Source organism: Ostrea edulis, chromosome 4, assembly GCF_947568905.1.
Source record: "Ostrea edulis chromosome 4, xbOstEdul1.1, whole genome shotgun sequence".
Classification (NCBI taxonomy): domain Eukaryota; kingdom Metazoa; phylum Mollusca; class Bivalvia; order Ostreida; family Ostreidae; genus Ostrea; species Ostrea edulis.
In genome coordinates this window covers 35,101,077-35,128,752 of record NC_079167.1, presented here as the reverse complement: position 1 = coordinate 35,128,752, position 27,676 = coordinate 35,101,077, and the positions used below count along the sequence as shown (strand labels likewise).

The window sequence follows — 27,676 nt, the reverse complement described above, 5'->3', positions numbered from 1 at the left end:
TCATTTTATGCCAGTTTTGGGTCTTCAATCCCTTTCTTTAATGCAAAGGGAAAGGTGGTATTTAGGTTTGCCACCTCCCTCTCAAAATGTTATGGATCCACCCCGATGAATGCTATATATTACACCCACAAGAACCCTAAATTAGAAATAAATCATATTCTACAGCCTTGGTCACACAATAAGTTTGAACTATACCCTAGACAACCTTTGGATATATAAAAACAAAATTTAAAGATTTTTCCAGTCTTTAATGGGTTAATAACATGCATCCATTACAGAGTTACCTCTCTTGGCAATATGTTTGCCTGACCATTACGACTCATATATAATTTCCGTTGCACTGATAACAATATACCACATGAACATACCCCCACAGAGTCGAGGACACTCGAACAAATACACAATAAACCTCCAGTTAATTTAGTATCTCAAACATCGAAATCCCAAATACCATTGATAAGTCAAAGTGATTTGAAAGTCCCAACTACATTTTCTTCATGTATTTTAATATCAATATCTCGAACCCTCTGATATCTCAAAGTTTTCCTCAGTCCCACTGAGCTCAAGATAACGGGGTTTAACCGTGTATACCTTAACATTAATGATATGCCTAATATCCCACAACATTTATACACAAATTATTCTGAGAGATTTTTTTCTGAGATTCTGAATGACAGTATATGTATGCATCCACTAAAACTGAAACTTCATTGCATCAAAATGCACAGCTGAACAAGTTCTTTAAAAAGAATTTTTGGGGAAAATATTTTCCTTTGATTAACACTGGACTATCTGCCCCTTAAGTAGTATGTGTATTACAATGTGGTGACTATGTTCACGATCCAAAAGGCATACATTTCAACCTCTGACCACTGAAAATGGGTGAGAGGTCAATAACTGCAAGAAGTTTATTCATTACATATCTGGTGTACTTGAAGGGAAAGTATATGGACAATAACATACCATTTTTATCACAAAGACATGACGTCAAAACGAAAATGGATTTCAGATACTGGAGAATCTAAAATCAGCAAAAATGCATCCGTTAAAAAAAAATTATAAAAAGAGTAAACCCAGTACATATATACATCTAGAGCTTTGATTGACAAAATAAGAAATAAAAAAATACATATGGGACATACTTCACATATACAAGTTAAATGATATAGAATCATATGATGGAATTCAGACTATTGACATCTAAGTAGGTGACAAACAGAACACAATACAACAAAATAAATAACTATACAATGATATTCCACTGTTTTCATGAATATAATATATAAATTACAAATAAATTAGCAAATATTTAATAACATGGCTCAACTTATGTTTCATAACAATTGTACATGAGGTTGATTCCTTCAAAATAAAAATGATTGTGAACATATACATGTAATATATGTTTCCTATTAAGATAACCTTTGTAAATAATGTCACAATAAGGTTGATTTTTTCTTTTTATATTTCAAAAGGGACATTTTTGTTGAGGTGTAAAATATAAACTGCAACAACAATATTAAAAGCATATCGAGAGAAGTCACGAGTGGTAGTTGAATATCCACAACACAAACCTCAAACATCCATCATTTTAAGCCTTTTTTAAAAGATTTTTTTGTAATGTTTTTTTGTACAGAGAATTTGACCTTATCACAGCCTCATATGGAATGAAATAGGAATGTTATTTTACTTCAAGTCAGGAGACTGCCTGAAAAAAAATATGAAAACATTACAAAGATTAAAGTTGTTTTACATTGTCTTTACAAGGGATTACAATTTTGATTTATGTATTGTTTTTCTTGTAACAATTTACTATTTACTTATCAACAACAATAGTTTATTAATTGCTAACAAAAACATTCTCCAATAACAGTAATGTCAATGACTTCTGGAGATACTGATTTATTGTGAATTTTGAAAGAAGCTGACTATTGATTAGATAAATGCCTTGTTAATGAATAAAGGGATCAAACATAAGTGTTGAATGATGCATGTCATATGATGATGCTAATCAAAGCATCAATCATGCATGATTGGGTGCCACTAAAGAGTCGATTCTCAAGTGTTGCTATGCTTCACAACAGACGACACAAAAATAAAGGCGAGTCAAACTCCCCCAGATTTCACGTACAGACACATAAAAATAAAAATGCATAGAGACAATCCCATCCTAGAAAAATATATTTTACATATAAAGGCTTCAATTTGAGTGAAAAGTGTAGTGATACATGTCTAATGACCTCATCACACCCCCACTATTAATTGGTTGTCTTTAAGATCTGTAGACTCTTGGTGTTTGTGTATTACTGTCCATATATCTATAGTCTACCCCCTTACTGTTTTGTCAGTAGACTGTACTTCCTTGGGTTTCTGATCCATCTATGGAATACCCCCACCCCTCTCCCCATGAATATAATTATACTTACAGGTATCATATAATTCATAATTCTTTCATATAATGCTATTATTCTCTTTTATATAAGTATTCACATGACACTATCATTATCTGCTATCCCAGAAACTGATGTGTGAAGCAGTTGGGTTATTTTATTTATCATGTTGTTAATTTAAATCTTGTCTGTAATCAGTATTTCATATATAATTATAGATATGTGTAGTGCAGAAGTGTGAACTCTGTCAGTATTACAGGTAGTACTTCTAAATGATTGTTATTTATTTTCATTGTTATAATTAATTGCCTATTAACATGTACACCCCCCCCCCTCCAGGGCCCTTGATTGGTGAATAAACTATATATATAATTATACCTACAGATTATCTGATCTTCTGGGAACACCCCCACCCCTAATACACCCACAATACTTACTGGTTGTCTGTAGACTGTGCTTTCATGGAGTTTGTGTCTGGTTGTGGTGAGCTGGGAGTGGAACTCTAGAAAATGAAATGTGTAGTTTACAATGTGCTATAATTCACACTTTTCAATCTCATGCTAAGGAACAAAGATAGACAACTCTGACATGTGGATTTTTTTTTAAAAAGATAGACCAAGTCACAAATTATCACATATGATATGTAACAACTTCTGCTCTCCTTCCCTAAGTTAACGCATACATTACACATTATTAAAGCACACAGTGACATTGACATGGAAACTTTCTCAGTGCCAGGGTTAAACTTCAGCATCACACTAATCATAGAGAAAGAGGGTACATATGAAAATCTACACTACCTAACAGAAGAGGGTATGAAAATCTACACTACCTAAAAGAAGAGGGTATGAAAATCTACACTACCTAAAAGAAGAAACTGGAATATTGTTTGCAATGTACAAAAGTGCTAATCACTGGTGCCTGTTGACTGGTGCATTGTGTTTGTCATCTGAACACTTGATGTGGTCCTCCAATGGACTATATATGAGGGCTCTATTGGCCCAACAAAATCCACATTTGCGCTATTCTTTCAAATTAAGTGCATTTTGTACAAGAATACCAATGTAACCTTATTTGTTATTTACAATTACAATTTGATGAAAATGACATAGAACCAGAATTATGGCATCAAAAAGTTTTTTAAAAATATAAAATGGCTCTCTTTCAAGCATTTTTTCTTGTTTCCACTACACTTCCTTGATAGGAAAATTTTGTTTGTTCAATGCCATATTCTCTGTTTTCCAAAAGGAAAATATTCACAAAAATCAACATTTTCACTAAACTTTTGTGGAATTGAGAAACATTCGTCATTTTTGATCATGTGAAACTACTTTTGTGAAATAAAAGAAGATTTAGTCTTTCCTAAAAGCTTTAAAATTTAGTTTTACAGGGGCTATTTTGTTACCATACATAGATTTATGGGAAAGATTTTATTTCCTTTTTACATACATCTCACTTGACTCAGTGATGTGAAAATAAAAATGTACTGCGAATCACTTTTTATTCAGAAGAAATTTATTTTTGTGTAATTTTGTGAGGTTACCTTGATGTGAAAATATGGCTCTTGAGAATAATTGTGTGCATATACAGTGTTGAACAAATGAAAAGTTTCTAAAAATGTTGATTTGCTGATAAATTCAACAAGTTATTTGGAGTACCTGTGGTAAATATTACACATACAAAATTACTGTAACAGTACTTTTGTCATCTTTAAAGTGAATGGCTTTATGCTTACACTTATCAAAAAATAATATTGATTTTAATCAAGATATATATACATATTTTACAAACAGATGAATTGAACTTCAAATGATAAACATGAGGCAACAGTAAACAGTAAAATGCAGTGAACTATTCCTTGATTAATGATCCTTTCTGTTCATTTAAACATGACTACATGTACATCAAAATACCTATCAACTATCAGCTTTTGAAATTCTGCCTTCGGATATCATGCGTATCAGTTATAACGAGATATAAAATTAAGTCCAATGCATCTCATTATACCCGGAGGCCACTGTATGTTAATAACTGGAACAGCCATACTAGCTATAGAATAACTAATCTAAACCACTTGTAATACAGACACATGTACGGTTTACTGTGAAACATGGCACATCAGACTTACAAATAAAAATGATTTTATTTGTATTTTGGGAAAAGAACAAAATTGGAAGATCAAAAAACTTAAATAATATTTGTTGACTGTACACTGCATTTATAACGAAATATAGCAGTAACAGTTCTGGTGTCTTTTAAGTCAATTATTCATATTGTTTTGGATTTACTTCTGTAAGTCTGAAAACTTCATTTATACTTCTAATGGGGACTTGGGCAAATTTGTGGGCTTAAACCAGCCCTAAAAGTTGATATGGAATACCTTCTGTATTTCAAGTTTAGCAGACAAAGTATAGTGCTATTTATAGGAGAACTACCTGAGAGGAGGGAGAGTTAAATTGTTGAGTGAGGTTAGCTTTGACATCACCAGCAGACTTGGTTTGAATTTTTACCGGTTTTAGGGCATCTTTATATGAATTCATTGGCTGGTTTGGGGAGGGGGAGGCTGGGGGAGGAGCCTCATCTTCCTGGATTTGCATGTGGTATTTGTAGGTCTTCTCCGTGCTGGCCATAGTGCCTATAGTGGATTAATAAACAGACAATTAGAAATACCAGCATGTATAGAATATAGAACAATGCAAGGTTGTTTAAAGGGACATGGACACGATTTTTGATTGATAGAAATTCACAATTTTTTGTTATTGAAATAAAGATCTTTTATAAATAAGTGGATTAAACATATTTTTGCACAAGATATACTTTGTATTTATGTAAAACATTGCTCCCTGAATTGTGTTAATCTGTATCTAGAGTGAGACGAACGTGCACTGTAAATAAACACTTGTAAATAAACGCTTGTAAACAACGAATGGAGGCGAGAACTCAAAGTATGTCAATAGCATGCAGCACTTCAACATAAATTATTGCTGAATCGACTTAGGGAGCAAGCACAAAGAAGTAAGAACTGACAATTTTCGTTCTGAAAGTTCTTTTCTCTGAAGCTGTCAACTTTGGCACCATGTTGATAGCTGAGTCATGAAACACGTAAACATAAACAGGGCTCTAATACATCTTTGTGTCAGTTCTAGAAATTCAAGTTTGCTGCTATGTTTTACACATATCAAATACTACCACATTACTAATTAATATCAATGTCATATTTTTTATTTTTTTTTACCAAACTTGTGTTCATGCTCCTTTAAAGAGGTTATCAAGTCAAATTACACAATGTGGTATCCTTAAAGAGGTTTTCAAGTCAAATTATACAATGTGGTAATCCTTTACAAGTATATTATATCAAAAAGTCATTCTCGAGGGTGATTTATTGATGAAAATATTTCATGATTGATATCCACATTCTGTTTTGGATTAAAGTAAACACAAAATCAAAACTCTACAAATTTCTCAAACCACAAAAATCTCTTCCCTTAAAATTACAGGAAGTTTGTTGTCTGGATTATCTGACAAAATTTTCTCAAAAAAAGTAGTTCATATGTTGGGGCTTTATTTCCACTTTAAACAATTGTAGTTTGTATTGTATGAATACAATATCATTTTTGTTATACTGTTACTTGTAAAATGTTAACTGCCTTGTGATAAGTCTATGTACAATTACTTCGACAAAATTCAAATTATGTTCCACTAAGAATTCAGATTTTTACCAGAGCTGAGACTGAATGTGCGTCCTTTCACGGCATCTTTTGGTGGAGGAGACCACCAGTTTAATAAGGAACCAACCCATGGCACTTGTCTTAGGACACCCTGCAAAGTAAAACCATCACATCTTTTGAAATCTTCAAGCAGCTGATGCAAAGTACAAGACCGTGAAATACATACAAACAATATACCTCATGCATGAGCTTCTCATCCATTTCCTTATGTAATTCTTTATTTGCTTCTTCTATTCCTTTCTGCACCTTTTCAGCTAATTTCTCCAAGAACTGAAAGATTTTGATTGAATACAAAATGATACTAGCGAATGCACCGTGCGCTTCCCTGACAACGCTTAAATGATTGTGACTTTGTAAATCTATCTCACTATTGCGGCACTGATGTGATAACAATCACTAACAGTATCCAGTAAGTGAGTAAGTAAGTAAATCTATCTCATTTCTACACACCTTAGAAGATTCCTCTATCTCTTTCCCCAGTGAGTACACCAGGCCAATCAGTTCCTCCAAATCAGTGTCGTCTGTTATCAGGCCAAACTTCACACAACCGATATTCTCATCATTATAACCTATGCATGTAAATGGAATGATCCAAATTGAAAATTTAAGACATTTAGATGTAGACAGTGACAGTCACAGTTTACATTCTGCACACAAGGAGAGACTGTCCATTACTTAACACAGTGGACACTGATATACCTCCCTGTACTTACAAAATGACATTGACCTTTGACATTTCAAATATTCCAAAAACTGTTCCTTAAATTCATTAACATATTACATTATTACTATGAAAGTTTTATGCACAAGAAACCAAATTAATGTTTTTTGAAAGACTGATGTCTTGCATGCTAGTTAATAATAATCTCTTTCTCATCTTGGATGTATAACAACATGCTGATATCAAGGAATGATTATAATAATAAAAACCAGAGGCCCACAGGCCTGATCAGTCACCCGAGTGTTACTTAAAAATATCACTAGCACCAAGGGCTCTGAAATCTGTAATAATTTTCCTGTTCTGCATATCAAAGCTAAATTCTAATATTCAGCAGCAGTATAAAACATGATGTGTTCTTAAAACACAAATGCCTCCAAAAGAACCTATATTGATGAAAAACTTTACATAATATATGTTATATCAACACTATAGGACTAATTGGATTTGCCTACAGTCAGAACCTTGGAGTTGCAAAATTCGTAATTTCGTTACATCCCATTCTGCTTCCCCTAAAATATGCAATTACTTTTCATACAATATCAGCAAAATTAAAGAAGTCACTCAAATGATAAAGACCACAATCACCATAATAATTTAGGTCCACCCTGAAACCGAAACTCCTACCCCAGGGATCATGAAATTTACAATTTCTGTAAAGGGCTACCTGCTCCTTCAGAATATCCATTTAGTATCAAGAGCATGGAAGATGCTATTAAACTGTTTTACACATAAACCCTACATACCAAATTTGGTCCTGCCCTGGAGTCAGAACCTCTAATCCAGGGGTCATGAAATTTGATAGAGGCCTTCCTGTTCTACGTGACTATATTTAGTTGGGTTTTTTTTTTGGAATAGTAGTTATCAAGAAGAAGTTAAAAATGATCAATTGTTATCACACAACCACAGACGCAGACCAATAGCATGACTCTGGTGACCTAAAAACTAAAATTGATGTTTTGAATTTTAGCAGATAGCCTGGCACAAGAAGAAGCAAATGGATCACAGTGCTCTGACACTTCTCAAACAATTATGGCCCCACTTCAGTATGTGTCAACCCTTGCAAATTAATTTGAAACAAGAGGCCAATGGGCCACATCACTCACCTGAGTCACCTTGGCCCATATCTAAAGATTTTCCCTACATATTCGCATGTAAAACTTTGATCCCTACTGTGGCCCCAACCTACTCCCTGGGGCCATGATTTTTACAAACTTGAATTTGCACTATGTCAGGAAGCTTTCATGTAGATGTAAAGTTTTCTGGCCCAGTGGTTCTTGGGGAGAAGATTTTAAATGATTTTCCCTATATTTTTGTATTCAAAACTTTGATAACCTTTTGTGGCCCCATCCTACCCCCTGGGGCCATGATTTTAACAAACTTGAATCTGCACTATGTCAGGAACCTCTCATGTAAATTTGTACTTTTCTGATCCACTGGTTTGTGAAAAAAAGATTTTTGAAGATTTTCCCTATACATTTGTTTGTAAAACTCCTATTGTGGCCCCATCCTACCCCCTGGGACCATGATTTTAACACCTACTGTGACCCCATCCTATCCCCGGGGACCATGATTTTAACAAACTTGAATCTGCACTAAGTAAGGAAGCTTTCATGTAAATTTGTACTTTCCTGGCACAGTGTTCTTGAAAAGAAGATTTTCAAAAATTTTACCTACAATGTATATATTTGCATGTAAAACTTTGATCCCCTATTGTGGCCCTAACCTACCCCTGGGGGGGTCATGGTTTTAACAAACTTGAATCTGCAATATGTCAGGGAGCTTTCATGTATATTTCAGCTCTTCTGGCCCAGTGGATAGACAACAGGCGATCAGAAAAGCTCATTTGAGCTTTCAGCTCAGGTGAGCTGAAAATGCAGCTTTGGTGTTCTGAAGATTTTGTAGAAAGTCCCACCTAGAGAGAATGCTGTGTCTTTGGAATGAAGTTTCTTCACCAGCTCAGTGTTGATGTTGTTAATCTCACGTTTGGCATTGTCTGGTAAATCTGTCATACTCTCTCTCCACTCTTCAGGCATATATCTAAAATCAAATTTTTTAAAAATTACATAATGAAAAGGAAAATCTGGCATTTACATGAAAATTATGAGGATGACTGAAATGTTATCTTAAAAAATTCTCCTACAAAACATAAAATTGACCTTCATTCTTTCCCCCCTTATACACTTCAGATGTGCTAATAGAACTAATACTCTGCAAATAGCTCATCCATAATAGGGCATATTCAAAATACAGCATATCTGAATGCCACCTTCATAAAAACTTCTTTAACCCCTGAATTACATATCTACAGTCAACTCTCGATAAACCGCCACCTCTTGTGTTCTTATGAAATTATGGCATTATAACGAATTTGGCGATGAATTGAATTACTGCCATCTTGAAGAAATAGAGTTACCGTTCTTTTATATGTAAGAGTTATCTTTCCTCTATTTACAATACTTATGTAAGTGAGCGATCATTCGGTAAAACAATCCTGTATCGTCTATGTTATAAATATCTTTCAAATCATAATTTTTCATTACTTCTATTGCCTCTTTCCGGCCATCAATAATCAAACTCACATCAATTCCGGCACTTTCACCGCTTATAATTCTGGAAGAAATTCCATGACGTTGTTTGAAATGAGTTAGCCACCCTTCAGAATATTTGAAATAGGATATTCCTAGCTCTGCACAATACTGTTTTCCCTTTTCAATTATCATCTCCCCGGTAACAGGAATGTTTTTTGTTCTGACTTGCATAAACCACATAAAGAACGCCTTTTCTAAGTCAGTATTAAGTGCACTGCGGTGCCGTTTCCTGGCAGGCGAGCCTTCAAAGATTGGGTCAGGGTCGGCAAGAATTGCATCTTTTGCTGCTAAGATGTCGCTTACTGTCCTTCTATTTATTGACTTTTCCCATAAAACTGAAAAATGATTTGCAATATCCTGATGGGTACATTTTGGATGATGTCCTTGGTACGTAATGATTTACTTTTTCTCATCGAAATTTAACAGGACCCTCTTTCATGGCGAGGTCATAGTTAAATTGAAATGTGTTTCTATGATGTATAAACAACTTGACTACAGTTCATCTCGAGTAATTTTCTTGTTTATTCAATACAGCAATTACTGGGATCCTTCTGTCCAGGTGTACGCTGGAGATCGATAATGACCAATTTACTGCTTCACTGACCACGTGCACCCATGGCAGTTTATTGAGATAATTAACACATTGAAATAGACTTTTGTAATGAAAACACTGTGGCAAATGGCGATAGCGAATTTGGCGTTATAACGAGAGTTTTAAGTAACAGGAAAAATGTTCCTAGAAAAATGTGGCCTTATAACGAAAATGGCGATGAATTGAGTGGCGATAATTCGAGAATTACCTGTATGGACCAGACAATGATTCTAATTGACCTTGACCAAATAAGCTTGAGTCAGGGCAATATTTCCTGGTCACAAGTAACCACTATGTCAGTATGAGTTTCTATCATTTCTATATTATACAGTCAGGGCCATGACAAATATTTCAAACTCTTCTTATATTAGTGACTTTGGCCAAGTGACCTTGAATCTGGGTTATGACACACCACCTGACCATAACCAAAATTTGTGTCATGTGTGAGCTTTAAATGTATCTCCATTACAAAACAAAATTCAAACTTTGCCACTGATCTTAGCCAGATGACCTTGGGTCAAGGTCAATGACACACCATCACATTATAAGCAACCTCTTTCAATATATTTCGATTATATAGTTATGACCCAAACAAAAATAGTGGGACAGTAGGTATCCCCAAATTTTGCTCTCAGATGGCATAATCATGAAGATATATAATGAAGATATGTAAAGTAAAATTGCGAATAAAATGAAATGACCTATGTACATTCAGATGCCATACACTATATCATAAGTACAGTGTTGTATCTCATTAGCAACTCGGCTAAAAATAAACTACTGTTACAGTTGTACACACACCACGGTCAACAAGGTCTTCAATGAACATTTCACTTCCCATGTCATAATCCTTCTTCAGTAATCAAGCAATGAAGCTAAATTAAAAATGTCATCTTTAACTTCCTATACATAACTTTGTGTTTAGTGTAAATGTGGTAACTTACTGCACCACCCCTAAACCAGCCCAGCTTGGAACCTCCACAATGCGAAGATTATCTTGAGCTTCCACAATTGCACAAAACCTGTCTCTGTGTAGAACGGTAGCATCTAATATTACCTAAAAGTGGAAATGTAGATAAGAAGTCTTTCTAGAGTTTCAATCAATCACATTCTAAAATCCAATATTCAACAGTAGAATTAGCAGACCCCTTTCTTAACTTACTAGTTGCTTTTTTAAACTTTCTCCAAACTTTTCAATATCCTCTTCAACTGTACCCTTCACTAAAATAACAATTGGTGTATCAATACAAACATGAACAATCCATCGTTCTTTTGATTTCGATGAGAAATGGAAGAAACAAACACACCTTGTGATGTATCAAGGGGAGAGAACTTAATACAGTTTCCTTCATTCTCTACATCGATCAGTTCCACATCAACATTGGGATTTTCCAAATACAGAGTATCACACAGCTGCAATGGTGATAGAGAAAGCATTCAACAATCACATGTACTCGTCTCCAATCATTGTCAAACGTCATCTGTTTATGTGATAGAGAAAACATTCAACAATCACATGTACTCGTCTCCAATCATTGTCAAACGTCATCTGTTTATGTGATAGAGGAAACATTCAACAAATCACATGTACTCGTCTCCAATCATTGTCAAACGTCATCTGTTTATGTGATAGAGGAAACATTCAACAAATCACATGTACTCGTCTCCAATCATTGTCAAACGTCATCTGTTTATGTGATAGAGGAAACATTCAACAATCACATGTCATCTGTTTGTGATCTTACCCATGAATTAAGTGCATCATAATATGTTTTCAATTTCTCTTTTTCTTCTATATCTTCTTGTGAAGAAACAGGTGAATATGGTGCTATCTCCACGGCTGAAAAAGATATCAACACATTTACATGTATAAAAACCCACTTTACTGCAGTATTGTTTATATATACACACTGTTTTATAATGAAAATCCCATTTAAAAAAAGTTATGCAAACAAAACATATGTTTCTACCTGTTGAAATAATATAAAAATTCACTTAAATGTGCCATTTTCTAGTCAGGCTGGTGTTCTTCATCAGTAACATTTATTATCCAACTTACCACCTGCTGTAGCGTCTTCTACATATTTGAACACAATAGTTGGACTGGCCATCTTGAAAACAAACTGCATTGAAAAAAGTTAAATTAAGATTTTCAGTCACTTGAATGATACTGTACAGGTATATATTGTAACACTGAAGAAGGAACAAAGTCATTGGATTCTATCACCTGCCAGTGTGTCAACAGTAACAGATGAAAGATGAGTCATTGAATTTTGTCACCTACCAGTGCATGCATTTTAAATAGCCATAAATATGAGAACAGATTCATTGGATTCTGTCACCTGCCAGTGTGTCAATAGCAACAAGAGGTACTGTGAGCAATGCTCACTAAGAATACCCCCCGCTTACCCCAATCTCCCAAAGGGTGTTGTTAATAGGTATAAATTACCTCTTTCCTGAGTGTAAAAATATGGTATGCCTTTGTAGAACAAAATGGAAGATACAGTCCGAAACCAAATCCATGGTATAAACCTGTAATTTTGACCTTGAGATCAAAGGTCAAGGTCATAAAGAAGTCATGAATGTACATGACACATAGTCTCATGGTGAAACACCCATGTCTTATGGTATGACTATGTCAAAATCCTAAAATCAATTTTGACCTTGAGGTCAAAGTTCAAGGTCATATAGAGGTCATGAAGGTACCCGACACATCGTCTCATAGTGATACACTCATGTGTCAAATATGGTCTGCCTATGTCAAAGAACAAAGAAGTCATGGCCCTCACATGAATCCATTGTAAAAACCTTTAATTTTGACCTTAAGGTCAAGGTCATATAGAGGTCATGAAGGTACATGACACATCGTCTCATGGTGATACACTCATGTGTCAAATATGGTATGCCTATGTCAAAGAACAAAGAAGTTATGGCCCGGACACAAATCCATTGTAAAAAACCTTTAATTTTGACCCTGAGGTCAAGGTCATATAGAGGTCATGAAGGTACTCGACACATCGTCTCATGGTGATCCACCTGTGTGCAAAATATGGTATACCTAAGTCAAAGAACAAAGAAGTTATGGCCCGGACATGAATCTGCACAGACAGACGGACGGACAGAGTGATTCCAAAATATCCCCCCCGATAATAAATATGAGAAGAGATTCATTGGATTCTGTCACCTACCAGTGCATCAATGGCCACAAATATGAGATCTCTGATGGACTTTGCCTCAGGTGTCTCCTCTTTTCCTTCTCCCTTGAAAAATTTTGAGAAAAGTTTAAACTATGGCTTCAAACAAACTTCATTACTTGTAACAGTCTAACCATTTATTGTCAGAATCATAGAAATTAAACTTACAATCTCCTTAATGGTAGGGACTTTCTCTAGGATTTCATGCAATTTATCTGCCTAAAAAATAAATTCATTCACATGAGATAAAATTTTTAAAGTTTTAAAAAAAAATTCCAATGTGGATACATCAAAGACGATACAATTTGACTGCCTACCAGTTTACAACAGTGCTTGACTCTGTCAACAATCCCATCATGCCCCAAACTCTGGAGGACAATCCACAAGGGCAGACAATTCAGCTTCAGTTGCGGGTTAAAGGAGTTCAGACCTGCTGCAAGCTCCAACGCAGGGTCAGTGTTTCTATATAGTGTCTTAATTCTGTTAAGGTATTACCATTCAATAAAGAGTGTGTGAATGTGATAGTATTGTTACTTTCAACTTTTTTCTGAAAAATTTAATCATGAACCAATAAAAATGGATTTCATGTATACCTAAAGCACATTTAAGTATATACAAATAAACAAATGCCACCATCTTTTGGCTTTGATCGAAACATAAAACAGACAAGTATTAACTGGAAATCCTCTATAAGATAGATACAATAAATGGAAGTCCAGGGATTCCGATCCATTTTCCTAGACGTAGTGTCATGCTGTCTCCAGACGTGGCAGGCTCTACTGCAGATGGTACGGATACAGTGGCCAGGATGGCAAGGTTGTTTCTGTAACCATGGAGAAAAAGATAATTCTAGTTACAAGGTTGTTTCTGTAACCACGGAGAAAAGGATAATTCTAGTTAATACATGTGAAGTAGTTAAACTTACATGTAATACACTTTGACAGTATTTAAACATGATTTCTGTTACAAATTCTATGCAAGATAAATCGAAACAAGATCATTAGAATTTTCACTCTTTTTCAACATTTGTGATGAACAACAAAGCATTCATTCCCCCCACAGTTTGCTGTGTTATCTAATTTTTCTTCTCTTGCTTACATGCATCATAAAGTCCATAATGGAATGACAGAAATTCAATACTTATTAATACTAACCCTTCCACATGGAGCCAGATCTTGTGGTTTTTACAAATTTTTCTTAACTCATACAGGTCATCCACAGATCCCAAATGGGGAGAACCTGAAATTAAAACAAATCACTTTCATAGTATATACCCATTAGAATTAATAAGTCAGATAAAAATGTAACCTTAATTTCATTATTTTCTTTTTTTTTTAAAAAGGAGAAATACCACAAGGACACATACTTTATTGCAAATATCTTTTTAATAGTCTTATCTAATTGTTAACATATTCTATAAACAGGCTTTTACCTGCAAATCCCACTAACAACACGGGGGTTTTGGCAGCGGCAATGTCATCTTGAATCAGTTTCTCCAACATCTGTACATCCTATAGAAGAATAGTGTATTAAAGAACTCCATTTTACCTATTACAGGCCTATCAACTTCACATACAGTTATACAGATTATTATTCAGTAAAACTTTAATGATTAGAAAAATATTCTTCTTACCATAATGCTGGTTGTGCCAGTCTCTGTGGAGCACGGGACATTACAAATGGATGACAATGGTAATCCCAACTGAAACATCATTCAAACTCAAATATTGATTCATGTAAATTGTAGATCACAAAATAGCATTATTACGGGCCGCCAAGAGGTGGGTCGTTTTTTTATATACATTTCAAGATTTATGCTGTGTTTCTGCGAAATGAAAATGTTTTCTGCAGGATTTGTTAATAAGTTATTTCTGATGTAAAAACAATTTCTGTTTCATCTGACTAACATTCATTAAATATCAGAAGCATTAATGATAAGGTGTAATTAAATGTGACAATAATATAGTATAGAGAATCTACAACACCTCACATGGCACCCCAGAGTCAATGTAGATTCAACGCTGCCTCCGTCTAATGTGTGGTGTGCTTTATTGCGATTAGCATTTAAATAACAAGGCAGAAATGAGTACTGAGTTAATTTACCTAGCCAATCAAATAATAATGAAAAGTAAGAAATTTATGTCATTGATAACTATTTTTTAATTCTCTCTCTCTCTCTCTCTCTCTCTCTCTCTCTCTCGATTTTTGGAATTTGTAAATAACTATTCGGATGAGATAGGAGTTTTTTAAAATCCTTATAACAATGTGTATAAGGATCGACCTTTAGCAGCCTATTTGACGCTTGCACCATTATGTTTTCTTGTTTTGTTTGTAAGGCACGCTTGCGTCAATATGTTTTCCTGTTTTGTTTGTAGCGTGTGGGGTGATTTTTATAAAAAGGAATTATTTCCCTATTTGTTTTAATTACATGATACACTTACCTGTAAACAGAGGTAGTTGCTGAGGCCTGGCATGGCTGCAGAGCTGATGTATATAACCGGGGGTCTGGAGTAGAGGGCCTCGAACCCTTCTACAGGGTATTTAGGGTACTTCTGATACAGGGCCATTCTACATATCTTAACCAGACCATCTCTATGTTCCTCATGATAAAATGGAGAGGAATCTGGAAACCTGATAAAGAAAAAGGCATTTAAATGTTCACTATTCATATATTAATCTCACACCATTATGATTTTGTCATTGCATATATATGTACTCAAGATTTATTGCTTGTTAACATGCTTGACAACAGCATGCATTGTTTCCATTGCAGTTATGTAGCCACTTTTTTATCGGTACACGTATATGTACAGTGGAACCCCGTTATTATGTTTTCCATTTTTCCACAATAAAATAGCGTAATACCAGGGGCAATATAATACACATTGCCAATGAAATCCGTTAAAAACATCATTTGGAAATAGTATATCTTCCGTTGACACTACGTAAAAAGGGCGCGTGTGAATACATTTTTACTGTTTCTTTGTTTAAAAGACTATGACATTTTGATTTATTTACATCTTATCTTAAATGTCCGTAATTCTTCATGTTCTTATCCCTTTTCTCTATTTCTGGTGTAGGATACATAATGTTTCCATTAGCGTTGCTTACCTGCATTAGTTTCCGCCATTTTGTTCAAATTTCTCTTTCTCATTTAATTACATGTGTTCAAATAAATTTCTCTCAATAACTCATTTCCGTTATGTATTCAACACTCATACATAAAATTATAAATAACAAAACATCTTTTTTATTAAGTTCTATATTTATCTTTAAAAGAACAGAGAACATGTTAGTTACCTCAACACTAAAATTCACCCTATCTAAACATTACACTGTGGGAAAAACTTATAAAAAGCATATTCAATCACGTTTAGGGAATTGAGATGATAAATTCAGTTATCTTCTTCTGTTTCTTTGCCTTCATAGCAATCTTCCCACACTTATCCTCTAAACTGGTCAAGATCTAATTACACCCAAGCAATATGTCAAAATAACTGACAATTTTGAAATCGCTGAACAGTTTATTACGCAATTATCGGTGCCTGCTCCTTTGGTCACCTAACCCTGTCCAAGCCGTTACTCAAGCTGTGTTAACATTGGTACGACAAATTTCGTCCAAATTATGTTTGATATCAAAGCTGTCCATAAATGGAATTTTAAAGAAAGTAATCCAATTTCTTCGATTATCAAATCGATTTTAAATCCGCTTATCTTAGAAATTTTTTTTATTCGGGAAATTAAAACCATACAGATTTGTTTTTGATTATTTTCAGTTTTATTTTTATTTGTTTATTTATTTATTTTGTTTTATGTTTTAAATATGTAAATAGCATACATGTATGTATACAACATACCTTCATATACTATTTTATATTGTATCTGTATAATACTGCTGTCTGTATATGTTTTCAGGACCACAATGTAAACTAGTTTTAAACTAATTGTGCTATCCTGTTTAAATAAAGGACATTATTATTATTATTATTATCAAATACAATGTATAAAAAATGAAGTAAATTTTACAGAGTACAATTTCTAGATAAACATGATTTTTAAATTATTTATCACTGACTTCGATATGGGGTATTCACTTGTATTGATGTTGCTAGATCTGTAAAACATCTCTAATTCCCTAATAGACCAGGAATTTACACGCTGACCACCTCGGGCAGTCAAGGTGTGAATGGCTGATTATCTTGAAAACCACTATTGAATAAATTAGGGGGTTATTACGTTTTTGTCAGAATTTTTACAACGTAATACCGAGTCGCGGCATCTTGGGACAATGTAATAACCAGATCTATTCTATATAGGTTTGTTAAGAAATGGTTTTGTGCTTTAAAATTCCATTGTAATATGCAGATCTAACGTAATAAACGGGAAACATAAAAACAAAGTTCCACTTTATCTACAACAGAACACTCTCCAGTTATAATTTGATTACCTGAACAATCTTGAAAGCCATAGTTGACAGTCTTGTGTAATTTTGGATGTCAACTTTTTCAGATTGTCTTCATCTAGGGTAGCTACATAGGCAGCCAAACTGTGTCCCGTCAGTGCTGCCTTACTGTGGGAATCCAGGATCTGTAACTTATTCAATCTGTAAACAAACATTACATATCAAATACATGTATGCTAGATCAAACTGTGTCCCGTCAGTGCTGCCTTACTGTGGGAATCCAGGATCTGTAACTTATTCAATCTGTAAACAAACATTACATATCAAATACATGTATGCTAGATCCAGCTTGATATTTTCAGATTACAAAAGGGCAATAACTCACGGTGTTCTCCTCCTGTATTCTACATCCTCTTCATCTTCTTCCTCCTCCTCCTCATTATCTTCCTCATCATCTCCCTCTTGTCCTTCTTCTACATCACCACCTTCCCCCTCTTCATCCTCCTCCTCGGAAACTTCTTCTCCCATCAATATCAGATCTTCTACCGTCTTCATTATGGAAGTCATTTCCTGGCCACTATGCATGATTTCAGAGGATATTTAAACATTCTTCCATTTACAAGAGATGTGTTAGTGAAACATTGATGCCCCCGGATTACAACAAAGTGGAACTCTTGTAAGACATATTTTGAAAATTTTCAAAAACTAGGTTAATGTCAAGGTCACAAGGTCAACAAATCTGGTATTGTTGGAAAGGTCTTATCACAAAAAATGCACATGCTTAATATAAAAACAGTACCTCTTATGATTTGAAAGATTGATTTATATTCGAATTTTCTACATGTAAGTCAAAGTAAAGTCCACAGGTCAAAGAATTTGTGTCAATGATGGAAAGGTCTTGCCACAAGGAATACACATACCATATATGAAAGTTCTACCTCTTATGGTGTAAAAGATATATGACCAAGGTTAATTTTTTTTTTGTCACAGACATACAGACAAATGGACAGACAGGCCAAAATCTATATGCTCCTGAATCTTCTATTCTGGGGGCATAACAATCAGTTTGGGGCATAAAAACTTTTTTAAGCTCCATCTTAAAACTCTAACAGTATGAGAGCTACAAAAATTCCACTCACTTTCCCTTGAGTGCCTCTGGAATTTGAGAGCTACAAAAATTCCACTTACTTTCCCTTGAGTGCCTCTGGAATATGTGCTGTCTCTTTTGCTTTAATTCTTGCTTTTCTTTCCTCCTCCAGTTGTCTGTTTTAAAATAAAATTTACTTAACTCAAACATATTGTAGACACCTAGACCCATATTTCATTGTGAAATTTTACCAACAGTCACATGATGAGAAATGTGTATAATGATTGAGTACCCTAAGATTTAACAGTTACCTAAGATTTTGATACCTGCAATCAGGGTATTCAGTTACTTTGTAGTAAGTTGGGGAAATACCTGCAGTTAAGAATATATCTACAGGTATTGGCAGTTACCACATATCACTAATAAAAAAAAAACCAAGAGGAACTTTTCAATTTCTGGAGATTTCTTCCTAGGAGTCCTCATTTGAGAGGAAAATTTAGTCACTGTGACTGTTTTTATTTGGGGATTTTCATACCTAGAGGGTATGCAATGCAAAATTAATAGTGATAGAGAGTTAGTTTAACAGTCAAATCACTTATTCGAAGTGAACAGCAGTGTCACCTAATTGATAGAACTGGCCAAAACTGAATGTAAATTTCCAGACATGAATTATGAAAGACTGCTCTGACAGAGATTCGGTGAAGGCTTCAGTACAAATATCTAGCTGAGATTTATAGGATGCATCTGAACTTGCATTTATTGTAGAAAATTTAGAATTTTATCTATTGTTGACATTAATTTGTTTTGGTTACTTCAGTACATGTATGTGTATCGACCCTTAAGAAGTTTATAATGTTTAAAAATGCCAAAGTCCATATCTGACCTTATTGCTAAAGGTATCTACACTAACCAAAGAAAACACAAAATCTCAGCAACATACGGATGACAGCTTTAAAATATATGATATGAATAAATGACAGAAAGACAGCAGATTGACTACCAGGCATACAATAATCAGTACTGGGCTCTCTTATTTTTGATGCAAGGCCCTAATAAGGTTAAATATGTCCATTATTAAAGACCTTGTACAGTATATTGTGGATGCGAGCAGCAAATGTAACGAATTAGAACCTTAATTGTTAGTGTGATTTCTTGTGACTGATGTCTTACTTGTTCATCCTGTCCAAGATATCTGTATTGACTTTTACTTGTGCTTCCAGTTCCTGCATCATGGGACTCATAAACATCTGAAATGTTTATTGGACATTATTAAACATGACACTATATGAAATTCAAATATCATGAATTAAAACCAATTCAAAGTATCGTCTGAATTTGGATGGCTGATGAGTTTGGTATTAAATTAACAGTGTTTTAGGATCATGACACAGAAAACGTGAAATGTAAGATGTAACCACAGGGGCTCGTCACGATTGACTTTCTCTATTTTATATTTACACATAGAATAGATAATGTAAAATTTTAATAAGACAAAAATTTCGTTACAAACCCCTGTGATGCAACATGCATAAAATTTATTGCGTTCATTTGACTGCATGACAGACACTTTATTTTTATTTTCTTGACCTTGTACGACTAAATAATAATATTGCGATAGGATGGAGAAAACTCATTAAAACATTTTTAAAATATAGATTTATCTATTTATTCAAACAAACGGTCTTCATTTAGGTCTAAATGCCCTGACAACCAATCGTAAACTTTGTAAATAAAAAAATTAAGTTTGCTTACATTTGAAAAATACTAAATACTTACAGAATTTAACTGTTGTTGAGCCATGGGATCAAACTGCGCAAACGAAACTCTTTTCGGCTGCTTAGTTTTCTCCTCCTCGGGCCCAGAGCGCTCCATTTCAATGGGTAGAGTTGGCTGCATCACTGGCGCAGGAGCTCCTGACGAACTAGCAAACATCGACGCCATGTTTCCAAGTACACGCTGGCAAGCAATGTCGTAAAATCAACTTTCAGATTCTCAAAATCGCCGAAACGACTTTCATATTTTTTATTTCGTCATAATTTTGGTGAACATGCTTTAAGTTTACCAAACCCATCAAAATATTTTGTAGCAATTTTAACTTTCTTTCGGGTTACGTCGATTAGACTCGCCACGACAGCATTTATGACAATCGTAAACAATTGATTTGTTTTGTGGAACATGTTGCAATATTATACATAGAGGGGTCCGTCAAACAACGTGTACTGTGGATATGCATCTGATCACATGTAAGTAAAAATGTTGTATCGTAGTTCATGTTATATATTGAAAGTTGCGAAATAATGTATTGAGCAGCAAAGGTTCAAATGTCCTGAAGGCATAGCACTCAACGAAGTAATTTGATGTAGGTCCCCGGCCGTCTATTTATTTATTTCAATTAGCGAGAAATATGTATTTGTTTGAACAACAAAGTTTGCATGGGGTTTATATTTAACATTATGACACTGGTAGCTTAACTTTGAATCTAAGGAGTATATGCACATCTTCCTCACTGGGTAACGGAAGGGAGAAAATTGCAAGTCCGACCTCGGGCCTCCTGCATTACTATTCAGGTGCTCTAACCTCTGAGCTATTCAGGCCGATTATTGACTGTCAATATAGCCATGATTATAGGAAAAGTCGTACCCAGAAATTTTGGTACGAGTTCTCAGAATCTCCTTGAGAAGTCGTACCCAGGTATGAGTTCTGCAAGAGAAGTCGTTCCCATCAATATCTGGATATGAGTTCTCCTGGAGAAAAGCTTTGTCATTAAACCAAACAGAAATGTGGGTACGAGTTTTCCTAGAGAAAAACTTTTTCAATTTAATATTATAAAAATCTGGGTTCTCCTGGAGAAAAACGTAATTTCTGTCCTAAAAATCTGGGTACGATTGAGTTCTCCTGGACAAAAAACTTTGTCATTTTATCAAATGGAAATCTGGGTATGAGTTCTCCTGGAGAAAAACTTTGTCATTTCTGTCATAAAAATCTGGGTACGAGTTCTCCAGCAGAAAAAAACTTTCATTTTAAAATATAGAAATCTGGGTACAAGTTCTGGAGAGAGAAAAACTTTGTAATAAATTAAAATCTGGGTACGAGTTCTCTCGGAGATAAAAACCTTGTCATTTTATTAAATGGATTCTCCTGAAGAAAAACTATGGCTTTTCTGTCATAAATCTGGGTACAACTTTTCCTGAAAAAAAACTGTCATTTTATCAAATAGATTCTCCTGGAAAAAACTTTGTCATTTCTCCTGGAGATAAAAAACTTCGTCATTTTATCAAATTGAAATTTGGGTAAGAGTTCTTTTGGAGAAAAACTTTTTCATTATATAATAATCGAAATTTTGATACAAGTTTATCGCATTAAGAATTGTACTATTTTAGGTATTGAAATCTGGGTACGATTTCTCCTTGAAAAAATCGAGGATTTCAAACATTAAGTACATAATTTACCATGAACATGCCTTTCAATTGAATAAAAAAAAGTAAATAAATATACAATGATCATACTTGTTTGGCATGAGATGATAATTAGTATAATTATTGCGATTAAACACTAATTTTAAACATCTGGCATAGTATTTTTATAGCGTACCTCTATTTTCCAGGAGAACACATACTCAGATTTATATGATAAAATTACAAAGTTTTTCACTAGGAGAACTCGTAACCAGATTTTCATTCGATAAAGTGACAATTTTTTTTCTCCAGGAGAACTCGTACCCAGATTTTTATGACAGAAATTACTTTTTTTTTCCTCCAGGAGAACCCATACCTAGATTTTTATGACTTTCACCTGAAGCCCAGGGGTAGTCAACAGAACAAAATGTAAAATAGATAAGAAGAAAATTTATGGGTTGACTGGGAATTGAACCTGGAATCCCTGCATTACTAGTCAGGTGCTCTAACCACTGCGCTATCTGCCCACTGATGATCAAACTCGTCCGACTTCTACAGATGTTTTACCTCCAAAACATTCCAACATACATCTGTAATAATCATTTCCAGTTATAAAAATTTTTAGTTGTAAAGCAATGTGGTAATTTATAATGTCAAAAGTTACACAATGGCAACTTGGAATTTTAAGACTTAAGAAAATTTAAGAAATGCGTTGGCAATTTGACACATTTAAAGAGTAACTGTTTTTAAAATATTTCTTATAAATGCAGTATATTGGCCCTCGCGGCATCACCTCAAACTTATTTGCAAGGAGATGAATGATGTTGAAACATTGATTTATTTTCTAATAAGACATTTACCAACAAATTTGACAATAACCATTTTTATGCACATATTTATGGAGATATTTTAAAAGAGGTGCATTTTTTTTTAGTGTTTTGTAGGACCTGAAGGACTGTACATTTGGCTGTTGAAAGAAGGTTCTCAAAGAGCAATCATGCCAGTGGAAATTACTGAACCAGTCAACCTCTCGCGCTCCATCTTCTTCTGCAACCTATTCAGCTTCTTTTTCTCCGCCAGCAAGTCATGTCTGCTTCCATTTCTGACAATATATTTACGGTTTTTGGGATTAACAGCAACACAGACAGGGTTTGTAATTGGAGCAAAAACTTTTTCAACTTTCATATTTGCTCCTTTGTGGTCCAAGTGTGCAATTCGGTGTCAGAAAAGAAGACTAGTTTTGATGATAGCCTTGTTCATGATGGCTGTAACATATTTACCTTTAACATTACTAACAAATTTGAGCCCATCTATGGAGAGTTGTGATTCACCTACAACACCAACACATTCCCAACCATTGCTTGTCACAGAATTCCCAATCCATATTAACAGCACCCAGCTCTTGCCCATTACACAAAATCTGATGCCAAAGCCTTCTACAGTGAATTCATCATTTCCATATGCTCTATCTACAACAGCAGAGAGTAGTGGCATTTCAGAGACAGTTCCTACTAAAGAGAAAAAGAATGAAGAGGATGAGGTACTGGACAAGGTGAAAGACATTTTAATCAAAGTTGGTGTGAACAAGAATATGGTTGGGGTCCTCTCGGCAGATGATGTATTCGAATTCTACAAAAAAATAGCAAAAGATGAGGAGATATTGAATGCAGCGAAAAAAGTTCTCTCTGATGATGATAAGCATGTTTTGAAAGATTTCTTGAAGAGATATGGAGTGTCAGTTCGAAGAAAAAGAGAATTATCCCTGAAAGAAATGAAAGCTACATTTGTTCAGAAAATACATGAAAAAATACAACAGGCCAAAGAAAACCTTTTTATTGTTGTGCTGGTGATGTTAATTTTGGGTGAAGCCTTCTGCTCACCTGTTGAGAAAATTGCAGATGATTCGTGGTTTGAATTTTTAGAGCAAATTGATGAAATGGAAAAGTATGGGAAGCATAGAATATGGAGCTCTCTGGCTTACATTGTCTTTCCTGTTATTGTGACTTTAGTGGTTGACAACACTACATGCCTCTTTGATTTGAAAGTTTATCCATTCATGTTTCACTTCTATGCATTTGGGGCTCTCCTTGGACTCACATTTTTACTGGGTTTCTTTTACCCTGTTCCCACTGTCCCTAAGTCAAAATACAAGAGCAAGTTAGGGACTGCTATGATGAAGGTGTGCTGCACCTGTGGTGGCCTGCTTTACATGTTCACCTTGCTGATTATGGGTTTTGTTTTCTCATCATACAGTAATTTCTTGTTTTGGCTGATTCAGGACCTTAAAGGGAAAGAAATCACCATGGGAGTGTGCATCCTTGTGGCAAGTCTCTCCGAACTAGTGGTTCTTGTTTTTAGTTCCAGATTAGTTAGGTTGCTAGGTAATGGTGGAATGATCAGCATCTCTTTATTTTGCCTTGCTGCTCGTCTGCTTTATTATTCATATTTGTGGACTCCGTGGGCCGTCCTCCCTGCAGAAATTTTCCATGCAGTGACACACACAATGATGTGGTTTGTTGTCCTGAGCAATCAAGCCTTCCGAGTTAGCCCCAGCATTGACAGAGCAATAAGGTCGGTTTTGTCATCTGCTTATTTTGGTATTGGTTTTGGAGTTGGGAGTATGGTGTCTGGCGTCATGTATGATCAGTATGGCCTCCCGGTGCTGTTCAGGGCACTGTCGATTTTGTCCATTGGTTGGTGCCCAGTCTTCTTTCTCTTACAGAAGTGTTGTCACCCAAAGCAAGACAGTGAGATTAAATACACTCGCCTGCTTCAGGCTGATGATCATTCTGATGATGATGATGATGACTGGTTGGAGCATGCCCTCAAGGATAAATAAGAAGTATTTCTGTCGAATCTCATTATTTCCTTCCAAAGATGCATTAAATTCTGGATTTGTATACATTCCAAATTAGATCTTTTATATATACATGTAGTTGTTTTTATAGTTGTGTTTTTTCCATTTGTGAAAGATAGTTTTGTTACATTTGGTTGTTTTCTTCTCGCCATTGACTCCAATACATAAACAATTTACATTTATCATATCTTAATATTTAGTAAATGGGTAGTTTCAGATTGGTTATGAAATCGAATATATTTTTTTCCATGATGTTGCCAAAGAAGCTTTCTTTAAAGTAGTAAGTCTAAGTGAGGGATTTGTGGCTTTTAATTACTTTAGCATTTTGATTGAATCTGCTTGATATTTTAAAGGAAAAAATGTTTGCCGATATTTCTCTTGTGTAAATTCTTTTTTTCTTTTTTTCTTTTTTTTTTTATGAAGTTCATACAAAATCAATTCCTTATGTATTTAGAAAATCTTCCAGTTATATTTGCAAATGTTTTCAATCAATAGTATTTCCATACAATGAAATGTGCCTTGATATTTTGAGGTTTGTCTTCCTATGATTACTAGTTGGTGCTTCATTGTTTTCCCACAAGTGCAAGTTTCTTGTTTGTAAAACTACACCATGATTTGTGTGCACGTTTTTGTGGTTGTTGATATGTGTTAAATGTAACATCAAACCTGTGGTTTAGTAGATGTAAAACTGGATAATTTTTTTGGCCAGTCACAAATACTGCAAATACTGAGAAACTTTTTTTTAAGATGCAGGAATGTACAGTTGCTGTATTAGTAATTTTTTAAAATGCTGATTCAAGCTCATTGTAGTGTTAACACAGTACATGTAAGATTGAGCAAAATTGTTAAGGAAGTTAACAGTAGATATTACATAAGAATTTAATAATTATTGATTTTATAGCAAGTTTTTAGTGCTTTTCTTACAAGCTATGACCTTAAGGTTAAAGGAATATTATATTTGTTATAAAACTCCCTTCTAACTTTAGATTTTTAGTTTATTTTGTTCAAATAGTGACATAAAATTCAGATGCATACAATGCAGGCATTCCTCATATCAGAAGAAAAGTTTTTGAAATAAGACCTTTGTAGAAGTTAAGAAATGTAATTACTTGAAAATTAATACAGTATTTAAGGAGGAATAACACTCACAAGGAAACTAATGGGTAGAAAGTGGATGGTATGTACCAGCACAATAATATTTTGAAATTGAACACTTCAAAATTTACCATTCATGTATTTAAACATCAAACAAACAGAAAAATGCTGTTTTAGTGGAAAGTAACTTGAATTTTTTTAAAACCCAGCTAGATTTGAACCCACATATCAGATCAGCAGCCCACAAGTAAACCACTGAGTATCTAGCTCGACAAAATTCAGATCAACAGTCTACAAGTAAACCACTGAGCTATCTAGCTTGACAAAATTCAGATCAACAGTCTACAAGTAAACCATTGAGCTATCTAGCTCGGCAAAATTCAGAAGGACAAGGAATATGTTGCCAACACTTATTTTTTCCACTTGCGTTTTGAAAGTAAGTGAACATTATGACGATATGTTATTCCTCTTTTTAAAAACGGGGGAAATCGCTGTAATGAATTGAAAAAACTAATTGGAGCATTATCTTTGGTGTACTTAATGGCTTTCCATCATTTATTACACACATTACCACTCACTATTGTCCTCGCAAACCACGACAATGCTGTCCTCGTCCTTTTTTGTTCAATCATATACATGTATTTCTGATGCATTAAGAATTCACCATTTTTTACTTTTATCCTTCAAGTGACAAATCTGAAATCCATCTTGTACATCCAAAGATTTTTATTGTACTTTATAATGACTCTTATTTATTATGTGAAATCCACGAGATGTATTGAAATCCATATTAATTTTGTTGCCCTGTTGTTAAACGTTTAATGCATGTGTCTTTGATCTTGGGTGTTACTTATACATGTACTATGCTTCCATTTTCTCAAATCCGTGATTACACCCTCTAGAAATGCTCATATCTCATGGTGCAATTTTGTTAAGTTTATAAAAAATCAACATTGCATTACTTTAAGAATTACAGGTGAAAGAATTTTATCTAATATATGTTGTTAAAAGAATTTTTCTATATACAGATATATATACCTACATGTTATTGTATCTTCCTATAATCACCTGGTTGTAGTTAGAACAGAGGAATATTTATTCATGTATACACTTCTAAGCAATATTTTTTCTTTCAACTTCTTGGTTGTGCAAGTTATATTGAAGATTTTTACACATTTGAGTCTACTTTTTAAGCATTCCTTTTGTTGAGGTCTCTTTCAGATGTTTTAGTCACATCTTTAGGTGTTGGTTTCATTCTTTCCACTTTGTTACATATAACTAGCATATTCTTTTTTTGCATAGTGAATTAAAGCATTGCAAGTTGATGTGTTGTACTTTTTGTTTCCTGGTTGCAATAATGCATCTTCATTAATTTCTGTGGAAACAAGGGGGGGGGGGGGGGATAGAAAAGACCGAATATGAATAACCCCCTCGTTTCTACAGAAATTACATCTACATTAGCTGTTATTTTATTATATTTTGTGTTCACATGCTTCTGTGGAGTTAGTTTAGTGCATCTTCTGCTCCAAACACCAGAAGTCGAGATATTATTTAAAACATCTGATGTGATGTTATAAAGAACAAATTCAAAATTATTGTTATCGCTTTCTCCATATTACCTGTTCTA

At 34.4% G+C, this 27,676-nt stretch overlaps 2 protein-coding genes across 5 annotated transcripts; one reads left to right on the top strand and one right to left on the bottom strand.

Annotated features, from left to right (window-relative positions):
• Positions 1-233: 233 nt before the first annotated feature.
• Positions 234-20,643, bottom strand: LOC125672317 (putative pyridoxal-dependent decarboxylase domain-containing protein 2). 3 transcript variants are annotated; one of them, XM_048908546.2, is made up of 25 exons: positions 20,479-20,643; positions 19,873-19,949; positions 18,804-18,878; positions 18,001-18,192; positions 17,661-17,816; positions 15,655-15,844; positions 14,847-14,915; positions 14,646-14,724; positions 14,368-14,452; positions 13,916-14,036; positions 13,531-13,686; positions 13,382-13,432; positions 13,208-13,279; positions 12,079-12,142; positions 11,765-11,859; positions 11,327-11,432; positions 11,182-11,240; positions 10,964-11,076; positions 8,752-8,876; positions 6,569-6,687; positions 6,296-6,388; positions 6,110-6,209; positions 4,826-5,025; positions 2,828-2,892; positions 234-1,708 (listed from the first exon to the last, which is right to left on the bottom strand). In XM_048908546.2, the coding sequence occupies exons 1-25, from the start codon at positions 20,641-20,643 to the stop codon at positions 1,687-1,689; spliced, it is 2,649 nt and encodes an 882-aa protein (XP_048764503.2). In that variant the 3' UTR covers positions 234-1,686. The 3 variants fall into 3 exon arrangements, with proteins under 3 accessions (XP_048764503.2, XP_048764504.2, XP_048764506.2); XM_048908547.2 differs by having other exon boundaries at positions 4,901-5,025; XM_048908549.2 differs by lacking the exons at positions 19,873-19,949; positions 20,479-20,643 and having other exon boundaries at positions 18,755-18,849.
• Positions 20,644-20,817: 174 nt separating this feature from the next.
• LOC125672319 (major facilitator superfamily domain-containing protein 6-like) lies at positions 20,818-27,374 on the top strand. 2 transcript variants are annotated; one of them, XR_008802351.1, is made up of 3 exons: positions 20,818-20,945; positions 23,032-26,308; positions 26,360-27,374. XR_008802351.1 is itself a non-coding variant. In XM_048908551.2 (2 exons), exon 2 carries the CDS (start codon positions 23,095-23,097, stop codon positions 24,934-24,936), a length of 1,842 nt encoding a protein of 613 aa, XP_048764508.2. In that variant the 5' UTR covers positions 20,818-20,945; positions 23,032-23,094; the 3' UTR covers positions 24,937-27,374. The 2 variants fall into 2 exon arrangements, 1 of the variants encoding a protein (XP_048764508.2); XM_048908551.2 differs by having other exon boundaries at positions 23,032-27,374.
• The last annotated feature ends 302 nt before the right edge of the window (positions 27,375-27,676 follow it).

Bases quoted from the DNA above. Each gene is read 5' to 3' on its own strand.
- LOC125672319 (XM_048908551.2), top strand. From the start codon at position 23,095: ATGCCAGTGGAAATTACTGAACCAGTCAACCTCTCGCGCTCCATCTTC.
- LOC125672317 (XM_048908546.2), bottom strand. From the start codon at position 20,643: ATGGCGTCGATGTTTGCTAGTTCGTCAGGAGCTCCTGCGCCAGTGATG. The intron at 12,143-13,207 runs GTAGGTGACAGA...TTTTCAATGCAG, and splicing joins TTGTGGCCATTGATGCACTG to TTTGTTTTCAAGATGGCCAG. The intron at 11,433-11,764 runs GTAAGATCACAA...TCACCATTGCAG, and splicing joins ATGATGCACTTAATTCATGG to CTGTGTGATACTCTGTATTT.